Below are 23,822 nucleotides of genomic sequence, written 5' to 3' on the forward strand. Positions count from 1 at the left end.
CTGCTGAACTTTGCCAAGGAAAGGAAAGTTCCTTTGAGTTGTACATATGACCTTTGAATCAGTTATCTTCAGAGCCATAAACCTGGTCCACTAAGCTATAAAAACACCTCCTCTCAATACCTTCTCCCTGCAGCCTGCTCTTCGACCTTCTCCACACACTCACACCAGACCAGAGGCCGTCACCATGACGAGGGACCAGAATGGGACCTGGGAGATGGAGAGTAATGACAACTTTGAAGGCTACATGAAGGCCCTGGGTAAGAGGGAAGAGGGGGCAGGAGGGAAGGGGACATGGAGAGAACATCAGTCTGGCCCTCTGGACAGATCCACAGACTTGTATGCAAATCCTCACTCCTCACTCCTTACAGCTGTGAAAAATGAGATAATCTGTGCAAATCCTCTGAGGTTCTATTTCCTTATTTGCAATCTGGGAATAATAATAAATAAGATTCCTTAGCACAGTGCCTCACCCATAGAAAACACCCACACACAGACGATAAGACCCAACTCGAAAGAAGAACCCGATTGCGTCCTGCCTTGTGGTGGCCATCTTTTGATAACCATTTGGGTCTGACGTTATACACAAATGACCCCTGCTGGCTCTTTTGTCAGCCTTGTAAAGGACACTTAGCAAGCTTCCTCTGCCTAAAGAAAACCAGGCCCACAGAATGCTAGGAGAGGCTTTGTCACGTGGGTCAAACCACCCTCTGCTTATCTGGGCTACCTCTCAGTGTGCCCTGAGTTGATGGTAGGGTGGGTCTCTTGGGGGCTGGCAGGAACACATACCCTATCCGGCTATGAGCAGGTGGGATCAGAGGCCCAATACTCTGGATATGATAGTGGGAGATCTCTCCAAGAAGGAGAATCATGGGTTTTTCTGTGCAGTTGAGTAAGTTCTAGCTTAATAAATATGTTTACCATGCCAACAATTAAGGAAAGCTGGGATGCATTTCCTACTTGACAGAGCTTAGAGCTCTCGGGCATCACAAGTCATGTATGCAGTATTTGGGTGTCTCCATCTTTTAAGGCTTTGGACTGGCCTTTCTAATTCTCCTTAGTATTGAATACCTGTTGTCTCTTAGAGCTTCAGCCAAAACCTTCCAGCACTGCATAACTTTCTTTTTCCTCTGGACTATCAGAATTTTCCCTCTACATATTTGGGCAGGCAGGGGTTGGGGGAGAGGAGGCCAAAACCCTCCTCTCAGGCTCTACCTGTCCCTGTTGCACAAGTGGCAGTAGAAATGGAATTCTAAACCTATGCAGGGGTCGTTGATTTGGAGCATAGATCTATAATCCTGAACAATGCCATGCAGGTGAGGAAGCCAAGAGTGGTCACCCCAGGTGGGGCCGAGGACTTACTCTGTGACCTGAAACCAGTTTTTACCCTTTCAGAACCTTAGTGTCCTCAGGTGCCAAATAGGGATAATAGTTCCAACCTTGTCTGTCTCTCTAGATGGTGTTGGGTGTGATTGTGTTTGGAACAATGGGAAGCACTGTAACAAGGGTTATTGGGAAGCTTCAGGGTCTCAGCCACATGGTGAATACACTGGACTCACAGAATAGCATCAGAAAGCACCTTTGTATCTTTTTCTGCTCTTTCTTGTGAAGACTTTAATTAGAAACCCTAGTCTCCACTTGTCCTATAGCTCTGCAAGTAAGCCCCTAGAGCCCAACTCTTCAGGCTTAAGGTGGGAGAATCTGTGGAGGGATGGGTTGCTGCAGGGTGTGCCAACAGCTCTGTCCAAGAAATCCTCCCCGAGAGCAGTCTTCCTTTGGACCTTTTGACACCAACATATATGATGTGGATGAGGGCATCACGAGTCATGTATGCAGTATTTGGGTGTCTCCATCTTTTAAGTATTGATTACTCGTTGTCTCTTAGAGCTTCAGTCAAAACCTCCAATTGAACATCATATGGCACTGATCTCATTCTAATGAGCAAACTCTTTGATCCCCTTGTACCAGGGTCTCTTTAGCACAGAGGAATAGCAGGCACCTTGCCGACTGGAGTGAATCCTGCAGGTGGTGGTACTAGCTAGACATGGAATGTGGACATGATTGTAGCCTGATTAACCCAGATGCCAAGAGCCCACAGGGTGTCAGAGCCTGAGGAACTTGTCCCATCTGGAGTCTAAGATGTTCTACACAGAAATCCCACCCTTGAGACAGGGAACCTGATTTTCCTCTGGGTGGCAGGGACTGAAGATAGGTCTCTAGAGGCTCAGCCAGAAGCAGGTGAGGTGTGGCTGCCTCCTTGGTCCAACCTGCGAATAGCAGCTCAGCGGGTCTGTGCAGTGTTCTCCACAGCCTGGCTACAGGGAAGGCTTGCTGTCCCAACACTTAAGTCAATGAAGTTTGCCTTCCTTGCCCTTTGAGCACTAAGACACTTGGCATGTGTGGACATCTTTGCAAATCCCTAGACATGTAAATACCACTGGATTTGGTGTCATTCCCTACCTAAGAACTGTCACTTTCTTAGGCCTTTGCCCCCTGTGCCAGGAAGTTGGCTTTCTCTGAGGCTCTGGTTGTTGGCTCAGTCGGGAGATTCTGTAGAGATATGGGTCTGGGCAGCACACTAGCTTTGTCACTTTCCCAGTGACACGCCACACACTGGCTTCCTCCATGTGACTCAGCTGCCAGCCTCGGGAGAATGACACACCGTGGCAACCTTTGGGTTTGCCTTGAATTATCAAGTCATGAGGTCAAAGAACAAGAGCCACGGGTCAGACCATGGCACCTGTCTCCTGCCTTCTTGGACACCTGGGCTCTAGGCTCTTTCCTGACATTGAGGCAAGCAGCTGGTGAACTCTCTCATCCTGAGGGATTTGTGACATCCTGAGGTCCTCCTTCAGGTCGGATGGGGGAATAGGAGAAATGGGGACATTTTAAAGGGAAGGCCATAGAGGACAGGCACAAGGATGGATCCCAGGAATGTTAAAGAGCACTGGCAGAGAGTCTATTAGCTCTTCCCAGGAGGAGACTCCAGTGCCAGAGCTCTGGCATGTGTTTGTGGAAGGAGAGATGGATGTCACCTAAAGCAATGTTAGACCTGCTGTCTATTCACAGGGGGACCAAACTGGTGCAGATCATTATGTGACAATCATGCACAAACAGTGTTCTTGTTTTCTGCCACTGTGAAAAGCTGTCCCAAAATATAGTGGCTTGAAACAACCAAAGACATCTATTACCTGTCACAGCTCTAGAGTCGAGAAGGCTCATCCTAATGGTTTTTGCTCACAGGCTCTGAATAAGTGCAATTGGACAGTGGCCGAGGTTAGGGTCATCTCAGAGGCATCCTCACCCACATGTATGTCTGGTGGTTGGTGCTCACTGGTGGCTGAGACCTCAGCTAGGCGATGAACATGTGCCAACATCTACCTGTGGTCTCCCCGTGTGGCCTCTTCTCTAGCCAAAGAGAGAGGTGGTAGAAGTTGCTTGGCCTGCTGTGACCCAGCCTTGGAAACTAGCAAGTATCACTGCCACCAGATTCTATCAGTCTGAGTGTTGCAAACCCTACCTGCTTTCAGAGGGAAGCTACGGGGAACCCTCAGTGGGAAGAACATCAAAGGGACGTTGGAAGAATGATCTGTAGAATGAGATGAATTTAAGAAGATAAAAATTGGTCATAGATGGGACAGTGGGTACCTTGGTCCCAAAAGGGCAAGAGTTACAAAGAATAATCATAACAAGCCGTGTGTGCAGGATGGTGGAGGGGGCTTCAGTACAGGGGTCAGTGAAGGCTTCCCAAGTATTTCTGGGTGGGTTCTGAAGGAAGGAGAGGAATGTCCCAGGCAGAGATGGAGGCAGGCATGGTCCCATGGCCATGTGCAAGGGCACAGGCATGACAGACCAGAAGGGGCTGTTTTGTCAGAGCTAAAGCACAAGAAAGGAGTGAACGAAAAGTCAGAGATGGCAGGATGTTCAAGGTGGTCTATCACATCTGGGCTTCATCCCTTAAGGACAGGCCCCTGGGAAGAAGTGCAACTAGACAGTGGCCAGGAGTAGGGTCATCATACTCACTCTGCCATCCCAGGAGGGACTAGACCAGAGGAGACTGTCAGAGCACTGGAGAGGTTGTTGCAGCCTTAGAAAGACAGGAGGAGCCGTGCTGAGAAGGGGAGGATGTAGACATGTCCAGAGCAGGAAAGAGATTACATTTGGTGACTGGGTGGGAAACCATCAGGAAAGACCCAACCCAGAAAATGAAAATCTTATATAAACTTATAATTTTTATAACTTATAACTTAATAGTGAAGATGGTGATGTATATTGGAAGGTGTGTGTCCTAAAATTACTTAATGTTAAATTTAGATGATCTTTTATTCCATAAATAAACAATTTGGGAAAACCCCATTTTTCTCTTAATTCAAAAAAGGTCGTCTGTATTTTTGCACTTAAAGGAATAATCACAGATTTCAAAGAGCAGCACCTGTGGCAAGCAGTTCTGGTGGGTCTCTGGAAAGCTCCACTAGGAAAGGGTTAGCCTTAGAGACCAAAATCAGACAGCTCCCTCCTCTGCCAGGAAAATCCCTGAACATGGCTATTGTGCAAAATTCTGTTCCAACGGGTTTTGCTGTGGTGGTGATGGTGGCGATGCTGGGGACAGAACTTAGGACCTCACACTTGCCATTCAAGTGCTGTACCACTGAACTGTACCCCACCCGGCAAATGCTCATGAGCCCTCCGTCTAGCATCAGCAGTGGGTGCAAGCACATATTATTTTCATGCCATGAAAATCCCTGTTGCTAGAGCTCTATATTCATTATTTAATTTAATTGATTCCGTTTTCAACAAATGTATTGAGCACCTGCGGCACATCAGGAAGTATTCGGGGCACTGGCCATAGAATAAGGACAGAGGTCCCTGTGCTCAGGGGGTTTACCTGCTGGTGCGGGAGGCAGAGAGCAAGCAAGCAGTTGAAAATGACTTTGGGTAGTGGTGAGTGATTTCAAGAAAATAAACAAGAATAATGGTATGGGGGGGGGTGAGTGGTCAGGGAAGGCCATCTGAGGAGGTGACAAAGCAGCCAGGTCTTGAAGCGGACAAGTGTCATTCCTGGCACAGGGTCAGCAAGTGCCCAGGCTGTAGGGATGCTCAGGGAGCCACGGCTACAGGAAGGTGAGTGTTGGGGAGTAGGAAGCAGGAGGAAGGTGAAGATGGGGGAAGGGTTAGAAAGGCAGGCAGAGGTCAGGCCAAGTGACCCTAAGATGGGTACAGCATAGAGGATGAATCAGAGTCGAGCAAGACAGGAAGCAGGAAGGTCCACTCGGAGGCTGCTATGCTGTCCAGGAAGGGCATAGCGATGGCCTGGCCTGGGGTGGTGTCTGTGGGGCTAGAGAAGAAAGGACAGGTCCAGCATACAGTTTGGAGATGAACCTTAAGGGGGCTTGCAGATGAGAGTAAATGGAGGAGACAAAGATGACTCCCGGGTATGGAACTGAGAACCAGGAGGATGGTGATCCCTTCCTGAAATGGAGAAGGCTGGGGAGGAGCGAGTGGGTGAGGTCAGAGGCTGGTGGGGGGTGCATTAGGAATTCTGTTTTGCAGACTTTGGTTTTAGATGCTCACTACACATCCAAGGAGAATATTGACATAAGATCTCGAGCTCAGAGCAGAGTCAAGGATGGAGACCAAAGGGGTGCTTTCCATTTTACAGGGTGAGGAATCTGAAACCCAGAGAGGTGGAAAGACTTGCCTGGGGCCACGTGTGGCTGGGAAATTGTCCTAGACAGGAGCACTGTTTCTACCATCTAACACAAACGCTTTCCACAGCACGGATCTAGGGCAGGGTACCAAGCACATGGGGTAGGAGAGGAGGAGCTTCACTCTGACCAAAGCTTGTTAGGATGGAGGCATCAAAAGCAGGCAGACAGGGTGCTCAGAGCACAAGAGGGTCACTCAGAATCCCTGGGTGAAAAATGAATGAATGAACTAACGAACGAACGAATGAATGAACGAACATCTGATAGGATGAATCTATTTGTCAACTGAATTCCTGCTAGTGCTGAAAATCAAGAAAGTTATACACCTTGTCGAAGTCTTCACTTGGACCATGTGGTACCTGGTAGAACTTTCAAATGGAAAGTGCTGAGTGGTGGGAAAAGTCAGGTGGCAACAATAAGTGTGGTCGCTTCCTAATGACCTCCTTGCAGGTGTTGGCTACATGTCTGCCCTAACACCCATCCCAGTGGTGAGCTCTAGACTATGACATAAGATCTCGAGCTCAGAGCAGAGTCAAGGATGGAGACAGAAGGGATGCTCCTGGTCACCCTGGGGTGACCCAGGGTGCAGGAGCAGGAGACACAGGGTCTCCAGCCCACCCCTGCTGTTTAGGAGGGAGTGAGAGAAGGAGACAGGCAGGGGGCCAGTCTAATTCCTCCTTAATTGTGTTCTCTGGAGGAGGAAATGGTATGGAAAAAAAAGGAGAAGATTGCTCTTCCACTCTGCTTCTCACAATTGCTTAAAAGTGCCAATGATTTGAGAATTAAAGAGTCCAGGTTCGAAGCCCACAGAAGCTGAATGGTTCTCTTTGAGTGGTTCTCAGATCTCGTGTGATGAATACATGTGCATCTCTGCTCTTTAATTTACAAAAAGCAGCTGCCCTTTTAGCCTGCAACTTTAGATTTTTTTCACAAGCACATTACAAAGCATTTTAATGTTTTGTAGCATACTCATATTTCAACGTTATGGCTTGTATTGTTCAAAATGCAGTTATGAAAAGTATGCTTTAATAAAATCACTTCGGTAGTGTTGTTTTTTTTTTTCCTTCTTCTTCTGCCGCAGCTATAAGCCGTATATATTATTCAGAAATAGCTTGCCTTTGGACCTTTCCTTCTGAGATAGAAATTCATTTCACCTGGTTATAAATCAGGCTCAGAGATACCTTTAATCCAGAAGAGCAGATAAAACATGCTTGATAACCCTGGTGTTAAAATACCATACCAGAAAAATAATTTCCTCTGCAAAGTTCAAAGAGGAACTGTTTTTGTGATCCGTGTGTGTGTGTGTGTGTGTGTGTGTGTGTGTTTTCTATAGCTGCAGTTAAACCCTTTTGATTATAAATATCCAACAACGAATCTACCAGCAGAATATTTGGCCCCCTTCCCTGGGGTGGAGCAGAGGTGACATGATTAACTGGCCTGTGCAAACACTAAAGGGTGGCCGGGAGGCCAAGCCATTTTTCAACACGGAGAAGACGTGATGCTTGATTCCATTTGCATAGAACCCCTAATAAGATTCCCCCCCCCCGCCCCCGGGCACTGGTCAGGAAGATTGACTAGGGTTGGTGTTTACAGGGCCAAACCCGTTTTCTCGGCAATAGGCATTTTTAGCTGTGATCCACTTTTGCAGGCAACAAGGGACAAGCAATGATTTTTATTAGAGAGCTTTTTAGTTGTGAATGACAAACAGTCTGTGTTTGTAGGGAAACTGGTAGGAGCCCTGCTCTCTAGCTGGGTGACTCTGAACCCACCACTTAAATTCTCTGAGCCTCAATTTCCACATCCATAGAGTGAAAATAGACTCACTTGCTGGGGGACACTTCAGTTCTAAATTTCTCTGTAATTTCCGATTCTTCCTTAGTGTTTTGCCTGGAGCACTCCTCTTTATTTCATCTGGTTAATAGATGATTTCTGTTTATCCCCCCCGCCCACGTTCCCAACTGTGGCTGTAGCAACATGGTTTAGCACAGGTTGGACTTTAGCACAGAGGGCCAGAGCAGGAGATAACCGCTCAATCACACTGTAGAGGGAGGAAGCTGATCCAGGCAGGGAAATGTCCCACCAGGCTGGAGAAGGAGCCACATGACAGGCTGTGACGATAGTGGGAGGTGTCAGTCACTATTTGGGCTGCTTCATGGAGTGGCAGGTGACTCTAGGGATGCACATACATGATGCATAAATACGAGAACGCTGCTCTGGATGAAATACTGCTATGATCCCTACTAGACTCAAAGAGTCAAGGTCAAGGGTGGAGGCCAATGTGAAGACCCATGAGTTCCCCAATGCTGCAAAAAGCATTTCACCATCTTGTTTACTAAATTGTCACCACAATAACCCCTTATTTTATCATGAGAAAATTGGTGCTCAGAAAGGGAAAATGACTTCTCTAAGGTCACCATAGCTGGAGACTCAGGAATAAATCTACCCCTCACTCCTCATTCTTTTATACCAGTGGTACTAAACTTGGTGCATACAGAATCACCTGGAAGACTTATAAGAACAAGCAGAGCTCAACCCACAGAGCTTTTGGGACGGGTTGCAGAATTTTCTCTTTGATGTGTCCCAGAATTTGCACTTCTAACAGGTTCCCAGGCTCCACTGCTGCTGCTGGCATCTTGAGAGCCACTGTCGTGGACCATGCTGCCTCCGTTAGCCAATCCACGGTATCTCTTGAGCATCTACTGTGTTTGATTGTGGGGGGCACACAGAGCAAAGGGTTAGCATTGTCTTTATCTTGGTAGAGGTGAGACTAAGGAAGACAGAATAATCGACCTCAAGAAAAAGTCCAGGAAGCCCCAGTAGTGTCTCCTGGAGGTGAAAGGGTGCAGCCTGGGCAGAGGGTGAGGAGGGCAGGACAGGCTGCAGGAGGCAAGGCTGGGGACAGGCCTCATGAGATATGGGAAGCTGGGAGGACTGCAACAGGATTCACGGAGCAAATGTTCAGAGAACATCTGGAAAAATGCAAAAGATTCTGAAGAAGCTGACTTGGGGGACCCTAGGCTTAGTAGCGATGATTGTGAGGATGGCAACTATCATTTGTGCAGCCACTGCCACCAATGCAAGCCACTGGGCAAAGATTTTCACAAACCCCATCAACTTTACCATAATCCTCACGCAACCCAATGTAGTTACTAATAGCTCCACCATGGCTGCAGGGATCTGGATCTGAAGGCACTTGTCCAGCCACAGGACTAGAATTAGACACACAGACATCACCTGACTTGCTAGAGTGTATCTCTAGGATAGAAAGAGAGAGATCTGAGTTTGCATGTGACATATTAGCCTCTTGCTAGCCCCTCTCCCCCACGGATGTGTTCATACTAACTAGAATATGGAAGGAATTCTTTAGTGGCTTTTAGGAATTCCAAGGGAGGATCCATTTTAAGTAAGAAATACCTGGGGCTGGGGTTGTGGCTCAGTGGTAAAGCGCTTACCCAGCATGTCTGAGGTATTGGGTTTGATCCTCAGCACCAAAAATTAAAATTAAAATTAAAAATAGAATAGAGGTATTAAATAAATTTAAAAATACACAACATTTAAAAAGAAAAGGAAAGAACTATCTGACCACTTGGTCCTGTCTAAAGAGAACCTCAGTGGTCTTGAAGGGAGAAAAATGGAACAGCACATATTTCCATGGTTTCGGTGCCAAAGTGGATAAGATAAGTGGCTCATAAAAGGTCCTGTCAGTCCTTTCCATTTGGTGTTTTGTGAAATATTTGGAAGGCTGGATGTCCCACCACAGAGGGGCTCTGTGGCCACAGAAGATCATGGAAACCTGCCTCCTGTATCCCTCCTTGGAGTCACAGAGCATCTTTCTTATTTCAAAGGCTCTGTGATGCTTCTCAGTGCAGAAAACAGCTTTTCTTGGTTTCAATTCTTCATTTCCCAAACTGAGTTAATAATGAGTCCATTTATTGACCACTAAACTTCTCATAGAACTGAGATGAGGAACTCTGGGCTCTGCAGACACTGGCCGCCAGAAGCCTCCAAGGGCTCACAGCACAGGGCAGCAGAGAGAGCCTTTCTCTCACCCTGCATCCCCTGCCCTGCAGGCTGTGTGGCTCTGATGTGCTCGTGTACCATTCCCTAAGCCACGGACTTGGAGCTAAATGAACTGTCAGAGCATGTACAGTGGGTGGAGGGCGATCGCTCCAGCTCTGACTTATTATAGAGCCTTCGGCCTAGAAAACAATTGCTTTTTGTTGGCAGGCAGCATGCAAGTGTCCTGCAAAACATAAACTGCCTCGAAGAGGGAGAGCTCATCCAGCTGCATCCAGAAATCCCTGGGTCTCCAGGGGAACTTTAACAAGAATCAGAAGGTCGCGCTACCTGGGGCAGCCATGGAAAGTGCACACATGACAGTGGTTTAACTGGGTCCTCCCAGCACTTTTGGAGTCCAGTTTGAACCTGGAAACAGACTGTCCTGGGTACAAATGCCATCTCTGTTGCTCCCACACTGTAAAACCCAGGACAAACAACACAACTCCTCTGAGCCAGTTTCCTCATCGGTACAATAGACATAATATGAGTTAGTCGATTTTTTATCCCTGTGACCATAATACCTGCGAAGAACTCAGAGGAGGAAAATTCTATCTGGGGCTCACAGTTTCTGAAGTTCAGTCCATGGTGCGCTGACTCCAATGCTCTGGGAGCAAGGTGAGACAGAAGAACATCAGAGGGGCATGGTGGAGGGACACTGCTCCATTCATGGCAGCCAGGAAGCAGACAGAGAAGGGGAGGGGATTCCGAGAGGATGCACTCTTCCAGGACATTCGCCCAGTAGCCTACCTGCTCTAGCCATGCACCAGCCTATAGTTACCCATCCCCCAGTTAGTCCATTCAAACTAGGATAGACATGAGGGTTACAGCTCTCGTAATCTCATAATTTCACCTCCTGTGTTAATATAAGAGCTTTTGGGAAACACCTCATATATAAACCATAACATTCTAAGCCCCAACAACATGAGCCCCCAAAGTCTCATGTCCATCTCACAGTGCAAAATGCATTTAGTCAATCTCCAAGAGTCCCATCATCTTAACAGTTCCAACATTGCCCCAAAGGTCCAAGTCCAAAGTCTCATCTGAGACTCAAGGCAAATTCTCGGCTATGAGTCTCTGTAAAAATTAAAAACAAGTTGCAACAATCCAAAATACAATGGCACAGAGTAAACATTCCCATTCCAAAAGAGAGGAATAGAGGCATTAAAAGAAGGGATGGGACCAAAGCATGATAAAAAACCAGACGGTCCTCATAAATCTGCATACAGTATCTAAGACACATGGTGGCAAGATGTGCTCTCCAAATGGCTGGAGCCATCCTGCCCCTTTGGTCTTGCTGGTCGCAGCACTCATGTTCTCTCTCCTCGTCTGGCTGCCTCCTCAGCCTTTGCAGCTTTCCTTGGCAGATAGTTCATGTTATTAGAATCTCTTAATTCCTGGCGTATCTATCCTCAGTTTGGCTTCAGCTTCACAAATTCACTCATCACCATCTCAGAGATTCTGACCCTGTTACACTTTGCCTGACTTTACAGGCTTTCCTTGGAAATATTGCTGGAAACCTTCACAGCCCCTTAACTCCAACATCCCACATTCTTACAGAACCAGCACCTTATAAATGATGCCAAGGCCTTCTGCATGATCAAGCAGTATCTGGGCCACTTGGGATCACAGCTGCACAGTGTCTGGGTGGATGAGCATAGTGAAATTACTTTCAAGCCCTGCTGTGTGACCAGGATGACCCCATGATCTCTTCTTAAAGAAATTTTGCTTTCTACACCCTTGAGTCTGTGATGGGTGTGGTCTTCCAAATTCTGAGATGCCCTCAAGCCATCTTTCCTATATTCTCTGTGTCAAGCACTTAGCATCTCTTTAGTGACTATAATCTCTTCAACCACCACAAACTTTCTTGGCCTCAATTTTTACATAACATACACTTATCTGGCCAAACTGAAAGTTTTAAAAATTCTTGGGCTCTTCCATCTGCTCTGAATTCTCACGGTAGGCTTGGCTAAAAGCTGCCAGCAAAATCCATGCCACTGACTAAATGCTGTGGGGCCTTGAAGTTTCCTCCACTAGATTAATTAGTCCATTACTTTTAAATTGAGCCTCACACAAAATCTCAGGACATGGGCAAGACCTAGACAAGTTCTTTCCTAGAACATGACATGAATGGCCTCTAGTCCAATCCCAAAAGGTCCTCGTTTTCCTCTGAAACCTCATGAGCACATTCTGCCTTCCTATTGGTATGCTGGTCTTCTGAGCTCCCACCAAAATTGCCCATTAAGCTCTGCTTACAACACGTTAAAGCGTTTTCAGCCTGAATTTTCAAACTTTTCCAAATTCTTCCCACAGGCCATTTCCAAAGACTTCTGGACCACATAGAGAAGTTAGTCACAGCAACAACCCTGCTTCTGAGTACCAATTTGTGTATTAAGTCAGGGTTTTTGTTGTTGTTGTTGTTGTTTCTTTGTCACTGTTACCTAAATACCTTATAAGTACCACTTAGAGAAAGAAATGCTTACTTTGGTTCAGAGATTCAGTTCATGGTGGGCTAACTCCAGTGCTCTAGGTTAAAGATGAGCAGAACATCATGGTGGAAGGGCATGGCAGAGGAGCGCTGCTCTGTTCATGGCAACCAGGAAGCAAAGAGAGAAGGGAAGTGGCCACAGGGGAGATGAATCCTTCCACAGCATGCCCTCAGTGACCCACCCTCTCCAGCCACGCCCCACCTGCTTGTAGTTGCCCCAGTCATTTTATTCAAACTAGAATGAACTGATTATGTTGGCTCTCATAATCTAATAATCTCACCTCTTGCATTAATCCAGGAGCTTTGGGCAGGGGGGACACCTCATATCCAAACCCTAACAAAATATACTTAGCTTGTGGGTTTGTTTTACGAATGAAGTTAGCAAGGTTTCCCAAAGGAGGTTCTACTATGGGGCACCATTCCTAGTAGACTCCAAAAAATATGATAATTATCAGCCCCAAATATTACCAAGAGTCCACCCAGCATGCCCTCCCTATTGACCTTACCTAAAATTCGGCTATATTTCACCATAAAATTAGATCTTTTTCATTGGTGTACTATAATTACACATAATAGTAGGACTCATTATTACATATTCATACATGCACATTATTTAATTTGGTTAATTTTATTCCCCAGTACCTCCATAAAATCAGTTCCCTCTTTTATTTCCCTGGTCTCAAGATGGTCATTCAAACTCAAAACCACTGTTTTCTCCTCCCCACTGGGTCCCTCTGCACATCCATACCATTACCAAGCCCCTTCAACTTTGGTTTCAGCTCTATATGTTTAGACAAGTCCTGGCCTCCCTAAGCCTCCACTTCCTCACCTAGAACATGATGAGGAGGTGCTTAAACAGTGGTTTTCGATTTTTTTTTAAACCATGGAGATCTTCCGCCAAACAACTTCTATGAGTAAGTCCAGGATTTAAAATCACTGGGCTTACCACCAGAATTCTAGGCCTGGGGCAGGACCCAGAAATCTTCAACTTTAACATCTTCCTAGGTGGTCTTTCAGGGCAACTGTTTTGTGGACCCACTTTTGAATTCTTAGACATGACAAGTACTCCATAAATTGTAGGGAATAATTGGGTGAGCAAGACCCTGGCACTCAGGCACCCTCTCATGCCAACTTGAACCTATTTCTCCTTTCACCTTAAATTGCAGGTATGAATCTTTTTTTACCTCCCAAACTACCTAATGTTACTCAACATTATTCCCTAAGGTTCAAATCTGATTTTATACCATTGGGGGTCCAAAAGACTAACCCTGAGCAAATGTGATTCTATTGTGAGTTGTTAGCTTGGTGGTCCAGCTTGGTCTCACTGTGGTCCTTTGGAAGGAGTTAAGAGTGACCAGAAGAGTCTGAAAGGAAATGGGTGATAAAGGAACTAGGGAGACAGAAAGAGAGGGAAAGTGATGGTTGCCCATTATGGGAAAGGTGGCAGACATGTGAATTCTCCAAGCTCTCAGGAGCGCCCTGAACTGCTGATACCTGCTGGCCTCTCTCATGGGTGCAGCAGCACTGGTCCCTTATCAGACAGTACACAATAAGGAGTTCAGTCACTTCCTACTCCAGACAGGGGGTGGGAATTCTGAGGACAGAACTCAATACATTGGCACTCTTCTTACTGAGACTATTCTTACCCCTGGGGGTTATGAAAGAATAAATTTCTCTGGGTTTAAAAACCTTATAGGGGGATTTTGGGGAGCAGGGTGGGGGCAATGAAGATTTAGACTGGCATCCAAAGATATGTGAAGAGTTCACAGGCATTAAGGGGGCTTAAACTCTAAGGCGCTGACATTCATAGCATGGATAGGGACTTGGCAGTTTCAGAATTATCCTGTTTCTGGATCGGTTCCTCAGGACAAAGACTTTTTGGCTTGAGTGACACTGTATACTCGACAGAGGTCAGCCAGAAGGCTGACTCAGCACGGACCTTCTTCTCTAACATGCAAAGCTTAGGAAATTAAATGTTTCTATTCAAAAATAGATTTCTCCCTCTTACTAACTACTGGTAAGACATAGATACTATATGCTTTACCACATCAAAGCAAAATAAACAATAGATCTAGAGTATACTGGCACATCCTGGATCTTTGTTGAATCTGGATGATGAGAACAAGGGGTTCCTTTTACTCTACTTTGATTTGTTCAAATTTTTTCACTAAAAAGCTGAATGATTATTAATCTTTTCCTTTAAAACAACAAAAGAAAGTCTGGGAGCCAGCGCTTATTGTCTAGGATACACTTAAGACCATGCTGGGGGTTTGTAACTGGGACAGCACCCCTTAGCTGGGGAAGCCTCAAACCGACTTTTAAAAAGTTTGTAATTATCCCTCCCTGCTGTGGACATGTAGAAAAGTTTTCATCTTTACCCATGATCCAGACTGGGGGTTTTCAAAGTAGTTTTTCTTCTAACCCATGAAATCTTCACTGCGGAAGCCCAATGCATCAGGAAGCATGGAGCGCTGCCTTGTAGGGGTCGGGGGTGGGGGGGTAGGTGTGCACGCGCCTGCGCAATGGGATCCTCGAGGGGTGGGTGTGCGCGTGCCTGTGCAATGAGAGCCACGCCCCAGCTCTGGGTGAGCTTTGCCTGCCACCTCTCCCTCCCTTCGGGGCTCCTGAGGAGATGCCAAGAGGCTCCTCTGTTTTCCTGGCAATTGCCTGTGGTGCCCAGTCTGGCCCGATCTAGGCCAACTCTTGTTTCCCACTTGATCCCTGTCTCCGGTTTGGCCTTGTTAGAGACATGAATGAGTGTGGCTGAGCGCATCCTAACCTCCACAACTCCCTTCGCCAACAGATATTGATTTTGCCACCCGCAAGATCGCAGTACGTCTGACTCAGACAAAGATCATCGAACAAAACGGCGATAACTTCAAGACGAAAACCAACAGCACGTTCCGCAACTATGACCTGGACTTCACTGTCGGGGTAGAGTTTGACGAGCACACAAAGGGCCTGGACAGCAGGCATGTTAAGGTACTGACGGGCCGATGGCTCTCACTTGCACGCTCTTTGTGCAGAAGCAGTTGGGCTTAGCAATGGTAAAATGACAGAGAAAAACCTGGGAAGAGAAACCAGAATGGAATTATTGATGCTGGCAATGAGCTGTGATTGCAAACTGAGTAGAAGGAAGAGGCAGGTTCAGGAGAGATGAAAGGATTGCAACCTGCCCAGGATCGAAGGCAGCTTGCCCAGCCCCAGCCCCAGCCCCAGCCCCACATATGCATGAGCAGGCTGGCAGAGCAAAGGGGTCATGGTGGAGTGTCACAGGCAAGGGAAGTGGCTTTGGCCCGCTGGGCAACGTGGCAGCCCTGCTCAGCTCCCATCCAAGCAATGGAGGAATGAGGCCCAGGTGCCAGATCTATATTTTATTTTTCAAGAGATGTTGAAATTTCAAACATTTTTATATGAAATATCTTAATTGTAGATGATCCTAACTGGCCGAAAAATTTTTTTTCATTAAGAAAAATATGCAGATTAACAACAACAACAACAACAAAAATCAGTAGACTGCATGAAGTCAGAGTTTAGATAGATCTGGTAAGTTTCGGAAGTTTCTGGCAAATTGGTGGCTTCTGTCCTAGAAATGCCTTAACTCACAGGACATCATCTAGGAAACCTTCTGTGCATCCGAAGGCCATGTTGCATGAACTACAGTAGTCCTCCCTTACCAGAGATTTCACTTTCCATGGTTTTAGTTACCTACAGTCAATTGTGGTCCGAATGTCATAAATAGAAAATTCTAGAAATTAATAATTCATAAGTTTTAAATTGCAAGCCATTCTGAGTAAGATGATGAACTCTCACACTGCCAGCTCCTTATTATTTGGGACGTAAGGCATTTCTTTGTCTAACAGATCTATACTGTATACCTTACCGAGGGCTAGTTAGTGACTTAGTAGCCCTGTTGGTCACACAGTATACATAGGAATCAGCACTATCCACTGGAAGTTGTGGGACATACCCCCCATAGATAAGGAGACTACTGTACTTGGATACTTAGGACCCCAAAAGCAAGCAGAAAGCAACCCTTCAAACAGGACTGGGGAGAAATCAAGGCTCAGTCATACTTAAGGACTCCCCCACCTATCGTTAACTTCATAACGAGCCCTGGTGATTACACGTCCAGGAGATGAGGAAGGTTCCCTGGCTTGTCATGTATCTTGGGTGCCATTGACTGTTCACTGTCTGTCTGGGCAGTTTATAGAAGGATGGAAATCTGGATATTCGTAGCATTCTTTCCCTCTGTGTCAACTCAGCCACCAACCATCTGGCTCCCAAGCTGAGGAAGGGCAGGGTTGAGTATTCTGTCCTGGGTATGTATGTCCTTGTCTCCAGCAAGAGATAGCCCCAGTGAAGAAGGAGCCTTCCACCCTGGTTTTCCCTTTTGCCATGAGCTCTTTTGAAGTCTCTCCCAAAGCAAGGGCCATAAGCTCTGGCCCCTCTCCTGGGGTGGGAGGAACAGCTGTAGCCTCTGGTGCTGACTCTAAAGCCAAGAGAGCAGGACACATTTCTCAGACCATCCTGCAGCACTGATAATCTCGGCCATCTCGGCATAAATTATATTTAATGCTCCTTACAAAGGAAAAGGGTGGGACAAAAGCATTTTGGAAATTCTATCAGAGCAGTTCTGGCATAAGAGAGCGGGCACCCTGGAACGTCCCTTGTCCCTGAGGCATGATGGACTGAGGCGATTCTGAACTATGGTGAAAAGCCACTCATCAGACACCACCACAGATAGGAAAATTTGTCTTGGAATTTTTGCATCAGTCTGCTGTTCCAAACTAATCAGTTCAAAAGGATTCCGTTTCCCTCACCTATCAGTTGAGGGCGTGGGCTCTTGAAATCTGACCTGTCCCCTCTGACCTGACCCATTCTTTACCAGAGATGGCAGCGAACTCACTCTTCCTGAAATAAATGATGCCCTTCCCACCTTTCCCGACCTTTAAAGGACCCAACCATCAATACCTGCACATCTTCTCCCCTCCACTCTCCGTTCTCCTTCCTCTCTTTATCAGAAGGTTGCCCTGAAGAGAGGGAGAAACCTCTTTTCCACTGCTTGTCTCCTCTTTCCCTGTGGCAGAAAGCCAGGGGTAAAACACACACACACACACACACACACACACACACACACACGACTTGTGGGTTGAGATGTATCACCTCCAGTTGGATGAAGGTCCATTCCCATGAGAACCACAGCACGGGGCAGCTGCCCATGGGACCACTCACTTCCCATGACTAGACTGGAACCCTGCAGCTGGAAGGGGATGCCAGGGTGGGCGAGTCTGTCAATCTAACTCAGGTGTCATGGCCAAGGGCACACCTGAGCTGTGTGTGTGTGTGTGTGTGTGTGTGTGTATGTGTGTGTGCGCGCGTATGCATTTGTGCAGGGGGTGTAGTACTGGTAATTCTCGTGCTCATATTCTCCAGGGCTCTGCTTCTCGACTCCTTGGTCACCCTCAGGAATCCTCTGGAAAAACCCCACTCATTGTCTTGAAGGACAGATATGTGTGGTTGACAGCAGGGGCCCTACAGGCCCTGAGATGCCCAGTTCTGTGCCAGCCCAGAGTAGGAGCAATGAAGCCCGACCTTCTCTAAGGGGCCAGAGATCCCTCCTCCTTTCCTGTGGGTCATCGAGATTCCTAACTTCCCACTCTGACTTCTTTCTAAGAGGGTTTAAAGCCTTTCTCAAAAATACACAAGCCACCTCAAAAGAAAAATAAAATATAAAGAAGTAATCCATATCCCTGAATGAAACATGGGGACTCAAGCGGTTATGAGAAGACATCAAGTGCTGATTCATGCTCAGTGTGGATGAGCTTGGAAAAGATGCGGAGTGAGAGGAGCCACATGTCAGAGGCCACGTGTTGTACGACTTATGCAAAAATATCCAGGATAGGCCAATTCATAGACAGGAAGTGGAGGGTGGAGGGCATGTGGGCTGTGACTGCTCGTAGTACAAGATTTCTCTTGGGGTGATAAAAATGTTCTGGGCTCAGACAGTGATAATGACCCAGCCTTGTGAGTTTGCAAAAACCTTCTGAATTGTATACTTGAAAAGGGTGAGTTTTGTGGTTTGGGAATTATATCTCAACAAAAAATAATAAGCAGTGAGAGTTGGAGCAGGCAGTAAGGGCTGGAAGAGTGGTATGGATAGCAGCAGCTACGACCAACAGTGCCCAGGAGGAGAGGGGAGGACCCCAAGGAGGGGCAAAGCTGCCTCCTCAGGAGGGTGGCACTGGGGACTGCAAGAGGACGGGCACTGCAGGTGGTGGGAGGGACACTAGCCCTGTGGAGCATGTTGGTAGCCTCCTTCAATGCTCTCAGAGATGCCATTTTCCTTTTTAAAAGGACTTATTGGGAAGTGATTCCAATTTATAGAAAAGTCACAAGAATATAGCAAAGACCGCCTGACTACTCTTCACCAGGAGATCGCCCATTCGCTTTATCATTAGCACCTGTTCCCTTCCCCAACATACACACTGTTTTCTGAAAGATGCATTTTCCCTAAATAATTCAGTATGCACTTCCCAAAAAATCAGGATATTTTCTTCTGTATCCACAGTACAGGTATCAACTTCTGCAAATTGAACATTGATACACTACCTGTATCTCACTAAGGGAAAGGGCTGTTTTGAATGTCAGCCTTGGACGCTGGGAGAGGGGACATCACAGTGGGGCTCGGCTTCTCTCTTTTACTCTATGCAAACCTACTCATCCCTGGGGCTCCTCCCTCCTCATCTTCTTCCTCAGAAGCAACCGCTTTGCTCACTTATATCCACTTCCTTCCTCAGCCTCAGGATCTTTGAGAACCTTTGAGTCTGTTCCTTAAACCTCCTCTGACACAGGAAGGAGGGCTCCAACCAAAAGCCCACTGAGTTTTAGTTCAGTTGACCTTGCTGCTTCTCCTTGTCTATTTTGTGAAGGAATAAGTCTATCATATGGTAAGTATCTCCACGATTCCTTGGAAACCAATTTACTTTAGGGTCAGAATAACTTCTCATCTTGCTGCCCAATATGAATTATTGAAATAAAATATTAGGACAGGTCCACTTGGGCTAACCTTTTTTTTATTTCCTTCCATATAGCATAAAATTTGCTAAACCCCTAGTATACACCAGGCCTCTAACAGGAGTTAGAGAGAAAATTATGAATCAGATCCCCCTTCCTGTCTTCAGGGTCTTGAACTCAATGGAGAAGATGGTCAAATCGATGGACACTGACCATATCTTGTCCATCTTGATGGTCATTGCGCATTGTTTTGGGACCTTCTTTAAGACAAGGGGGCAAGTGGATTTATCTCAAAATCAACTGTAAAACCTATCCAGCAATGCAGGTCACTGTGCTGAGTGTGGTGTTGCAGAAGTGCACAACAATGTAGCCTTTCTATCCTGGGGCTTTCTGCCTATTGAGAGAGATGGACATCAACTCAACCAACGTGTATTAGCGACCATCAGGTGCCAGGCCATACAGGAGGAGGGAGAATGGAAGACAAGAGTTCTATGTCATCTATTTGGGAGAGATCTCCAAGTCCTAGACCAATGATGGACAACAGCAAATGAGTATTCCAGAGATTTCTCCCTCCCTGAAGATTGAAGACAGCAGCCTGTGACTAGAACTTCTCTAAGACCTTGGAAGATGTGAAGCTTAGGATGGCCTTGAGGGAAAAGGAGACTTATTTTCCCTTTAGAAGAATGTAGAATTTTCTTTTCAAATTGCTCTTGGAAATATTAATGCATGCAAAAAGCTAAATTTCCTTCCTTGGCCCCCTGGCTCAGTCCTTCCTTAAGGAAAAATCACCATTAAGGGCTTCTTTTACCTCCTTGCAGGGAACACATATAAACATCTCCGTTCAGGCTCCCCACCCCACCCCCTTGTTTCATGCACGGGCTCTGCACCTGGCTTTTTTTTTTTTTTTTTTTTTTAATTTAGACAATACGCTGTGGCTGTGTTCTTTCATTGGCTGCCTAGCAGGGAAGAACCACACCATATTTAACCAGCCACACTCTGACAGAATTTATGAAGCTTCCAGTCCTTTGCTGTAACAAACAATGCTTCAACGCACTGGGGAGGAAAATGGGGAGGAATAAAATTGTACATAAAGTATATAATATGGTCAAGGTCAAATATTATTTTAGAAATAGGGAGATTTAACAATCTGTAGAAAACAGATTTGTGCCGAAAAAAACAGACTTGAATGCACAAGATAGTGGGAAGAAAAAAAAAATCAAGAACCCACAGGTCAGTTTATCACCAACTGGGTTTACAAGATAGAGAAAAAAGTAAACGTCTGGCCTGTAGCATAATATTGCTCATAGAGGTATAAAATGGTTCATGCATACTTACAAGACAACCAACTAGCATCAGGGTCATTCCCAAGGACAAAAGACGGCAGGTGCATAAGCAGGTGTACTCTAGTCACAGAGGCAGGTGACCCTGGAGGACCACCTGGGGGAATGGAGGTGTTCAGATGGCATTAGGAAGGAAAGTGGAGAACAGAAGGAAGAATTTGGAGGGTGTATAATTGTAAATCTGTGCACAGGGGTGGGAATGCTCTGGGGTTCCAACAGGCCTTGCTGGTCAGCTCAGCTTGGTATCCATCATGAGTTCTACTGCTGTCCTTGAGCTACTGACCAGTTGGCCTCATTGCCTGGAGGGAACCAAGGACCAGTCATATGGTTCTAGATAAAAACACTGGCAAGAGAGCCATGAAGGTACCTCCCGGATTAATTAAGGAGCTTCTCTGCCTCCGTTTACATTCTACAGAGGACAGTCCTGACAAAGTGACTCCTGTAGGAAAAAATTCCCAGAAGTAGAATTTCTAAAAGATAATATGCAATTTTTTATTTTGAAGGGGAATATAAAATTGCCCTCTGAAAAAGTTTCTATTCCCACCTGCCAGGTATGAGGGTACCTGCTTCTCCACGTTCCCTTCCAACTCAGTGTGTTAGCAAAAGTCTTTGTCTTTGACCACAGGATGAATTGTCTCTGAAAAGCAGTCTTATTAGCATTTGTCTTATTGTGAGTGAGGTTGAATATATTTTTCTTATGTTGGAAAGTCATCTGTTAGGGTTTTTTCCCCCCCTGGTACACTGTTGGTGGCCTTTGTAGACATGAACTATTAGGTTGGCAATCTTTTTCTTATTGACTTACAGCAGCACTTTATATATAAGGAAATCAGGTCTTTGGTGCGACACTATAGTTCTTTTTCCTGGTTTGTTATTTATCTGTTGACTTTGAGGAATTTTCCCCTTCCAGGAATTTTACGTTGTTCACCATCAAATTTGTCGTCTTTTCCCCACTGGCCTGAAATGCTATCTTTACCATATGATAAAATGGTAGCATAAAATTCTTTAAAAGAGAACAGAGGGAGCCTGGGTCAGTCAGTTTAGCTGCAATGGGGGGTGTGTGTGGAAAATGAGATTGGGAGGACCTTGACTGGCTGAGTGCCAGCAGGAGCCGGGCAATGGCTGCAGGGATTGTAGCTACAGCTTTTGGCATATTCAGTCTCTCAAGACCTCACATGTGATTTGCCTGGGAATCTGTCATTGCAGACGCTCATCACCTGGGAAGGCGATGTCCTCGTGGCTGTGCAAAAGGGGGAGAAACCAAATCGTGGCTGGAGGCAATGGATAGAGGGGGACAAGTTGCACTTGGTAAGTCCTGGGGTCTGCCTAGCTCCTTCCACTCTGCCTACACGAGCTCCCGTGGCCACCTGGCCAGGGGCTTTGACAAGAAAAATGGCTCTGTGTTCCTCCCCTGAGCTCCAGCCAAATGTATGTGGTCATATAGTTAGAAAGTCATTGCCATCTGGCTCAGGGGACTCCAGGAAGAAAATCTATATGGCTGTTTCTGTGAACGACCGCAATTAAAAAGCAAGTTGAAAATGCTGAGTTAGGAAGCCAAGATCCAAGGAGAAATGCAGGGAACCTGTTAAAGAGCCACAGAATTAAAATGCCCTGGAGGAGGGCAGGACCAGGCCCTCTCTCAATGACAGTGGGATGGCTTGTGGAAGGGGGAGCTTGGGCCTGGGCTGCCCCAGGCACTGACCTCCTATCATGAGGTATGTCTGCCTGACCCCAAAATACTTCAGATTAATTTGGCACTAGAACAGAATAGTAGGAACAATGGCCGCTATCTTCAAATAAACTATCTGGACAGCTTAATTTTTCATTCTTCAATCTTAAAGGCAATTTGTAAGCCCAGCATTCAAATGCTGAAAAATGTTTCCCTCCTTCATGCATTTGTTAAATCAATGTCTGTTCATTCATTCTCCTATGGAGCTGTTTGGTTCTGGGTTTTTTTTTTGGGGGGGGGGGTGCTGCAGATTGAACCCAGGGCCTTGTGCATGCGAGGCAAGCACTCTACCAACTGAACTCTATCCCGAGCCCAGGCGGTCATTGGCTCCAGTGTCAGTATCCAGGTCACCATGGTGCCCTTCAGAGCCAGACTTGCTTCACCTGAGGTCTTTATTTCAGAGGCAGTGTCAGCTGATGATATATGGAAAGCATTCTCGGTGTTTTCTACTGACAGTTTTCCCTACCTGCACTGGTTTGTATGATGGATTTTTTTAATCCTGGTACCATCCCAGTGGTACCTGGGGCTGAGACAACAGATCTATTGCCAACTGCAAAGAGCATGGTGGTCTTCCCCACACTCCTTTTTTTTCCCCCTCCTCCTTCAAAGATCAGTGAGGGGCAGATAAGATCTGGGGCTCTCTCTATTTGGATGAAAAGCAGTACCTGGTCAGCCACAGGGCCAGACCTGGGGGAACCATGCTGCAGTTCACTGTGCCACCGTCAGGCACCAGTCTGATCACCAGAGCCCCAGAAGCTTACAGAATGGAAGGGCAGCTTATCCTCTCCAGTCCTGGCCTTCCTAACAGTTTTGCATACTGGATCCTTCTTCCCCTTGTGACTCCACTACCATTTATAAATTAAGCCATGTTGCTTTAATCATGGGAGCAGGAAAAATCCCGCCCCAGAGGGTCATTTCTTTACATTTTTCATTTTTATAGTTGTTCAAGCTCAATTCGAGTGTCAAAAATCAAATTACTGCTATCTGCAGGGCATGCCGGTAGATTGGGTCTGAGGAATGCACTTTGCCCAAAATGACTAAGTGTCCTCTTTATTCCAACCCCCAGTCCTTACCCCAGACACCACAAAGGCCGGGTGCTGGGTAACTGGAAATCCTGGCTTATTAGCCACTCATCCACTTTCTGACATTTGCAGGAGCTGACCTGTGGTGACCAGGTGTGCCATCAAGTGTTCAAAAAGAAGTGATGGGGCATGGGGACGCCTGCCAAGATGCAGAGTTCTCTACGGCTTCAGGAAGCAGCATGGGGACCCTCTCACTCCTGATGGAGCCCCACTAAGGTCCCTGGATGCGTTTTAAACAGAACGAGTGTAATAGTGACAAGCATATTCTTCCCCATTTGAAACCTGGCATTATTAAATGGAAAAACAAAACTCACTCCCAGGATTTGAAACCCTTTATATCTATCTCCCTTTATTTCTAGATGGGTCAGTTTTGCCCACAGGCAAAGGAAGTCATTGCCAGGGTAATTTTTT

At 46.3% G+C, this 23,822-nt stretch overlaps 1 protein-coding gene across 1 annotated transcript; it reads left to right on the forward strand.

Moving 5' to 3' along the window:
* Nucleotides 1-181: 181 nt before the first annotated feature.
* Nucleotides 182-23,534, forward strand: Rbp2 (retinol binding protein 2). Its single transcript, XM_076868616.2, has 4 exons — nucleotides 182-257; nucleotides 15,050-15,228; nucleotides 21,807-21,908; nucleotides 23,484-23,534. Exons 1-4 carry the CDS (start codon nucleotides 185-187, stop codon nucleotides 23,532-23,534), a joined length of 405 nt encoding a protein of 134 aa, XP_076724731.1. The 5' UTR covers nucleotides 182-184.
* Nucleotides 23,535-23,822: the final 288 nt, after the last annotated feature.

Source organism: Callospermophilus lateralis, chromosome 10 (genome assembly GCF_048772815.1).
Source record: "Callospermophilus lateralis isolate mCalLat2 chromosome 10, mCalLat2.hap1, whole genome shotgun sequence".
NCBI classification, from domain to species: domain Eukaryota; kingdom Metazoa; phylum Chordata; class Mammalia; order Rodentia; family Sciuridae; genus Callospermophilus; species Callospermophilus lateralis.

Bases quoted from the DNA above. Each gene is read 5' to 3' on its own strand.
- Rbp2 (XM_076868616.2), top strand. From the start codon at position 185: ATGACGAGGGACCAGAATGGGACCTGGGAGATGGAGAGTAATGACAAC. The intron at 258-15,049 runs GTAAGAGGGAAG...CTTCGCCAACAG, and splicing joins AGGCTACATGAAGGCCCTGG to ATATTGATTTTGCCACCCGC. The intron at 15,229-21,806 runs GTACTGACGGGC...CTGTCATTGCAG, and splicing joins TGGACAGCAGGCATGTTAAG to ACGCTCATCACCTGGGAAGG.